Raw genomic sequence first — 6,178 nt, 5'->3', positions numbered from 1 at the left:
ATAGTTTGCCTAATTACTATTCTAGCTACTATTCAATTGTTACTAACTTGTATTCAAAGGCGCAAAGAATACAACTCAACTATAACCAAGGTGAAATACAAGGGTGTATACAAAGAATAAATGTATTAATTGTATTTGTTTGCGCAACAAATACAAATAAGGTGAAATACAGATATACAAAAAATAAAATGTTCTTGTAAAGAGTCGAACTTAAGACCTGTACTAATTAAGCATGCACTTTAACCAACTCAACTACAAGAGCTTATTGCTCTTTTATTTCAGTGCAAAATAATTAGTCTTTTATTTATGGATTTACCATAAAATTTAAATATAGTTATAAATAATAAATTTACTGAAAGTGTAGCTACTTATAATAAATTCAATGTAAATGATTGATGTGTCGTCGTAATTTTCCCTGATCAAGACTATGTGCCGAGGCAAGGAAAGGATGTGACTGGTCCATCCTAGATTCCAAATTCAGAAGCCCAATAAACAGAAGGATATCAAATTCGGACTGATTTCGGCCCAATAACCCACCTCCTAAGAGGCTAACATCAATTTGGTCTCTGCCAAGTCGATTGTGCGACCCTCGCTCTTTCGCCGGTGAACTTTACTGGTAAGTATCCCTCTTTCTCCGGTGAAATTGACTGGCACATAAGCCCTAATTCCTCTTCCTGATGAGGTTTTATCCAAATTATGTTATATATTTTATTGTAATTTCTTGTGTAGCTGCTCCTTTTTGCATAACGAGGCTTCCTTTTCCGATTTGTCATAGTTTGTGAATCTTACTAGTTAATTTGCATTTTATGTGGTTCAAAGTTCTCATGGTCGGCATTTAGTTATGCTTAAACTAGTTTTCTGAGCTTCTCTCCTAGAAAAGGTGAAAGAAAGAAAGAAAGAAAGAAAGAAAGAAAGAAAGAAAGAAAGAAAGCCACTTTTTTCTTTTGATTCGTTTGGAAAATACACCGATACGAGAACTATACAAAAAGTAGACATTTAGGCAAAAATTGAACAACTGTTAGCAATTTACTTGCGATGCTTAGTTGACATTCATAAAAAAACATCTAATTAATTATATGTTCAATTCATCCTTGTTTTTATAAGGTAAAAGTTATGTGTTCATTCATCCTTGCTCATTATCAGACAATCTGCCATTGTCTACAAAAAGCCCCCAATCATCTAAAGCATTTATTTAGAAAATAATATCTGAGTATTTGACCCATAATGACTTGAGTTTTTTTACCTCTTAGTTGGAAATGTTTCAGTAGAAGTGGAACTGCAACATAAAGAAATGGAACAGTTTGGATGTGTATGAAATAAAAGATTCTTCTCGACTGGTCACAGTGTCACATCAGGTTACTGGAGAAATATTTATGTCGTGATGTGACAGAATTAGAGCTCTGTCTGAGTCTTCAGCAAAAAAAAATTTCTTTTTTATGAAGTGTTGACGAACGTTAATAAGTTTTTGACAACATAAAAGACTTCAACAATGATAGGATATATCAGATAAATCTGCACTTCTGCAATAACTAATAATTTCTACTCCCTCATTCCGTTTTGTATAACACTCTTTCCTTTTTTGGTCTGTTTCTAAAAAGAATGATACCTTCTATATTTGAAGAACCTTTAACTTTAAACTCCCTATTTTATCCTCAATGACATGCTCTTAGATGTCATGGAATGCTTAAGACACAAGTTTTAAGAATACTTTTGGTATGTGCAAAAAGTCTTCCTTTTTTTTCTTAAAGCTCTGTGCTCAGTCAAACACAGTCATATAAAATGAAATGAAGGGAATAGTCATCACAAAGTAGGTTGTATTATAAGATGATACTAATTATCTAGGATTGCCATAAAACTGTTTTATAAAAGTTGAATTCTTGTCCTCCAACAAGATGTTACTTGTTGCTTTAGGAGAGTGACTGCAGAAATGAGCAGTTTAGTCAATCAGTTAACTGCATACATGCACCTTTGCTCTTTTTCTTTATTGAAGAAAATACACATTTATTCATAAACACATATACATTTTATTGAAAACTGCTTGTCAGGAGAATGAAAAAAGAGAAAATAACAAAAGTATCATGAGGTAGAATGTTGACAACTGGCTATTTCCTCATCCTTTTGAAGGAGTAGGGTAGTTAAGTTTTGTAAACTTGATGATTTTCGTTAGAGGTAGTTCAGAGACAACACGATCTTGCACCCGAGGGTGGGGCATAGTAGTTGATGAAGTTGTAATGAAAACCATGGGAGACTAGCATTCATATCGATTAGAGGTAAAAAAAAAAAAAAAGTTAATATGGCGATTTTATCCCATCTCCCTAATCTTTAATGGACAGAGTTACGCCTGACCTGTAGTATTTGATGATGCGGCACCTAGTAGAACTGTCGAGGTACGCAAAAGTTGGCCAAACACCACTCTTATACCACAAGAGAGAGAGAAAGAGAGACCATGATCCTGCAACTGTCAACACTTAAAGAGCCGCATTATGTAGAATGATATGAGGGTCTTTTTATTTATCATAAAAAATAGAGTTGCAGATAGATTCTAATGAAGTGATGATTGTGGAATGTAAATGAATCGTCTATGTCAGTAAATTCAGAAGCATTCAGGTCCTTGTAGGTCTGCATGTCTTTCATAATAGACCTATTCTCTTATTATAGAAATTTTATGACAAACTATGTCTGTCACTCTGTCCCAACAGTCTCTAGCTTGTAGCTAGCAGAAATACCTGGTTTTATGAAACCTCTTTTCAGGAATTTATCTTTCATGTTTATAGTTTTTCTTAGGGAAATAACTAGCTGGGACGAGTATGGCTTCCAAGAAAAACAAGAAAAAGAGAAATAATCCTGCCGCATCTAGTTCTGGAAATGTACCTCGAGAGAATAAAACCCCCAAGGAACTAAAGGCTAAAGGTAAACTTGCAAAAAAGTCCTCTAACTTAAACTCTGCACAAATGATAGAAGCTGAGGGCGCTCCACAATCTCTATCCAGAAACAAGGAGAAGGCGGCAAAAGATGGCAACCAAGGAGATAATTTTGATAAAAAAGATGCTAGAAATTCCCACTACATAAGCAGTAGAAGCAAAGAAAAGAGAAGTACAAGTGAAATGAGTGTAGATGTGAAGAATGATGGAAAAACTGAAAAGAGTATCGGTGGAGTGATTTTCATGTGCAATGCAAAGACCAAAGACGATTGTTTTAGATATCATGTGATGGGTGTCTCAGCTATGAAGAAAGACATTATTATGGGAATCAAACCCGGTGTCAAGCTTTTTCTCTTTGATTTTGATCTTAAGCTCATGTATGGTATTTTTGAGGCGTCGTCTTCTGGTGGAATGAAACTTGAACCAGCAGCATTTGGTGGTGATTTTCCAGCCCAGGTCAACTGTGCTTTTTATTTTTAATTGCAAATTCTTACGATTTCATATTGTTCCACAGTCTTTAAGGTGTATTTACTGATTATTGGTCATCCAACAGGTTCGCTTCAGGATTGACAGGGACTGCCTTCCACTGCCTGAGAATTTGTTCAAGAGAGCAATTAAAGACAATTATGATGAAAGGATGCACAAGTTCAAGATTGAGTTGACATCTAAGCAGGTAGCAACACACCTCCCTCATTGACAAGTTGTACTTGGAGAAAGAGTGTTATCTACCTAAAATTTGATGTCAATTTTGTGGCCCCTGTGTTCACCTTTGAGCAGGTAGAGCAGTTGATAAAACTGTTTAGGCCTGCACCATGGCTACATCCAACTTCCAAACATTTTGTGTCTGAGCCAGTTATTTGGCCACCATCGGCAGCACCTTTGCCTAGGGAGGAACCTTCTAGGGATCATGTATACGGAATGCAATACTGTAGAAGCAAAGCAGGTGAGAATTTTTCATCATATAGTGATGAAAGGCAGCAGCTTGCAGGCCACTATGTCATCCCTAGAGAGGTTGAAAGTCAACCCCGTTTCCTCACTGAGAAAGAATATAGAAGCTATGGTCTTCAATCAGCAAAGCATCTGCAGCCTACTGCTTTTGCAGTAGTTGACCGCAAATTGGATAATTTTGATTCTGAACAAGGAAGGGAGCAGCTCCGAAGGAATCCTGCCAGTGTTAGTAGCGATGCAACTTTAGCACGGAAAGAAACTGTATACTCTGAACCTTTATTTCCAAGCGAAAGGGAGTACCGAACTTATGGCCTCAAGGCTCGCGGTGAAATACCTGTTACTGCTGCTCCTGCTGTGGAAAGTAGTACTACAGTAATTTCAGCTATACCTACCAATCATGGTTTACCAAATCATGTTAAGGATACATATAATCCTTATGACGAGAGTACTGCCTCTCTTGTGAACCGATATCTCTCTCTGCCAAGGACGGTGGTAACACCTGTAGAGCCATACTCTTCGGCAGGCAGAGAGTCTTTTGCAGGGGATCCCTATTCTGCAATTGACATCAGAGGCGATACTGGAAGATTTCGTACTGAAAATGAAAGAGCATATCCACCGTATGCTCCTCAACTTCCACCAGACTACGGCCTAAAATATCAGCATCTTAGGGATGAGCCTAGATACTCCTCAACTTCAGTCTCATCTCGCTATTCCTTTGGGGGACCATCTGCACCTCGTCACTAAACTGCTGCAATCTGCATCCTCAAATCTTTCGTTTCTTAGTTAAAGTTATGCTTATGAAACTGATGAGCTACAGGTCAAGTTCATCAACAAGGAAGTTCATTTCTCAGATCTGCTGATGGCAAAGACAAGGTCGCTGCTACATCATTTCTCATTTCTTAGATCTGCTGATGGGTTAAAAAGATGACATGATTGTATTTCTTCCTGTACAAGTGGAGTAACATAATGCTGACACCTTCCCTTTTGGGACTTGTCTTGAATTTGTTGTTTGTGTTATGAAGGAGTAGCATGGTGCTGTTGATTTGCTTCATGCAATCTGATGTTTATTCATATGTAGCATAGCGTGTATGCTTGAGATTCACAGTGTGCCATCGGTATGGGTTGTACTGCAATAGTGGCATTGGTCGCTGGCATGATGTTATTTCTTGCTTTTAAGCTTCAGGGTATGCAACTGAGCTAGAACGGTCGTTGTCTGGATGGCTTCTAGGAGGAATGATCATTGTGTAAAATTCAGCATTGTTTTATACATCGTTTGGTTACTATTTTGATTTTCATCATAAAATAATATGTGCATAAGTTATTTAGGTATCTATGCATTGTTTTATACGGGATATAATGTAGAGTAAGAATACAATATTAGCAATACATGGATTAAACTAACTAAACATAAACATCCTCATGATCTTCATAACTAATTTCTTAATACAGCAAATCAAACATCCAATAACAAATTATCCGTGCATTACTAATCCCAGCTCTATATTACAATTCCTACATTATTGATCTTTGATTATAGAATCTCTACATAATTAATTCTTTCATAACTTGTATTTGAACCAAAAGACGCCTAAATTTATCCATGATCTATTTCAACACATCAAGCGTTTCGCAGTAAAACCCCTATTAGTCATTCTGAAAGAAATATAGAAGTGCATTGTCATCATATTGTGCAACTTAATTTAAATTAAATTTGATTATTTGACGGCCCAGCATTTACATCAACAAGTCAGTTTTTCTTTGTTAACAGCAGGGGCAAAATATTTGACCACGCGATAACAGCCTTTATAATGTTTGTAGACATGTGATTTTTGACTCTTCCCAATATTTTATATATTTTAGCGTGTAAATATTTAATTTAGGCCTAATATAGTTATTTCAACTAATTTTGACTCTTTTTGCTTTATTTTATCACAAAAAATGAAAAATACAAAAATATTTTAGCTTGCGTATTTTTTTAAAAAGTTAAATAAAATATATATACAAAAATAGCACCTTATCTTTATTTTCATATAATCTTGAAAACACAAAAAATTGTTTCAATATAGTTTAGTTCAATTAATTAAGACTAGTTTCATATTTTGTAGGAAGAGTTAGTCTTTGGTTAGTTTGTCTCATTTTAATCTTGTAGTCTAATTATATTTTAGTTTTTGGTCCAATTTTAAGGCCCAATAACACCAAACTCATACCCCTATTAGCCTAAAAAATACCTAGACTCTAACACCTAGACCTACACTCTCTAAAAAAATGGACAGCTTCTCTTCCGCCTTGCACATCCTTCACAAGACCGA

The 6,178-nt window shown here is 35.8% G+C and overlaps 1 protein-coding gene across 3 annotated transcripts; it reads left to right on the top strand.

Moving 5' to 3' along the window:
* The first annotated feature begins 476 nt into the window (after window positions 1-476).
* LOC107777053 (uncharacterized) lies at window positions 477-5,196 on the top strand. 3 transcript variants are annotated; one of them, XM_016597013.2, is made up of 4 exons: window positions 477-616; window positions 2,775-3,377; window positions 3,475-3,594; window positions 3,699-5,196. In XM_016597013.2, exons 2-4 carry the CDS (start codon window positions 2,808-2,810, stop codon window positions 4,611-4,613), a joined length of 1,605 nt encoding a protein of 534 aa, XP_016452499.1. In that variant the 5' UTR covers window positions 477-616; window positions 2,775-2,807; the 3' UTR covers window positions 4,614-5,196. The 3 variants fall into 3 exon arrangements, with proteins under 3 accessions (XP_016452499.1, XP_016452501.1, XP_016452500.1); XM_016597015.2 differs by having other exon boundaries at window positions 501-616; window positions 2,785-3,377; XM_016597014.2 differs by lacking the exon at window positions 477-616 and having other exon boundaries at window positions 1,313-3,377.
* Window positions 5,197-6,178: the final 982 nt, after the last annotated feature.

This window comes from Nicotiana tabacum, chromosome 22, assembly GCF_000715075.1.
Source record: "Nicotiana tabacum cultivar K326 chromosome 22, ASM71507v2, whole genome shotgun sequence".
NCBI classification, from domain to species: Eukaryota; Viridiplantae; Streptophyta; class Magnoliopsida; order Solanales; family Solanaceae; genus Nicotiana; species Nicotiana tabacum.
The sequence above is the reverse complement of the archived record's forward strand: the minus strand, read 5'-3'. Positions and strand labels throughout refer to the sequence as shown.

Bases quoted from the DNA above. Each gene is read 5' to 3' on its own strand.
- LOC107777053 (XM_016597013.2), top strand. From the start codon at position 2,808: ATGGCTTCCAAGAAAAACAAGAAAAAGAGAAATAATCCTGCCGCATCT. The intron at 3,378-3,474 runs GTCAACTGTGCT...GTCATCCAACAG, and splicing joins GTGGTGATTTTCCAGCCCAG to GTTCGCTTCAGGATTGACAG. The intron at 3,595-3,698 runs GTAGCAACACAC...ACCTTTGAGCAG, and splicing joins TTGAGTTGACATCTAAGCAG to GTAGAGCAGTTGATAAAACT.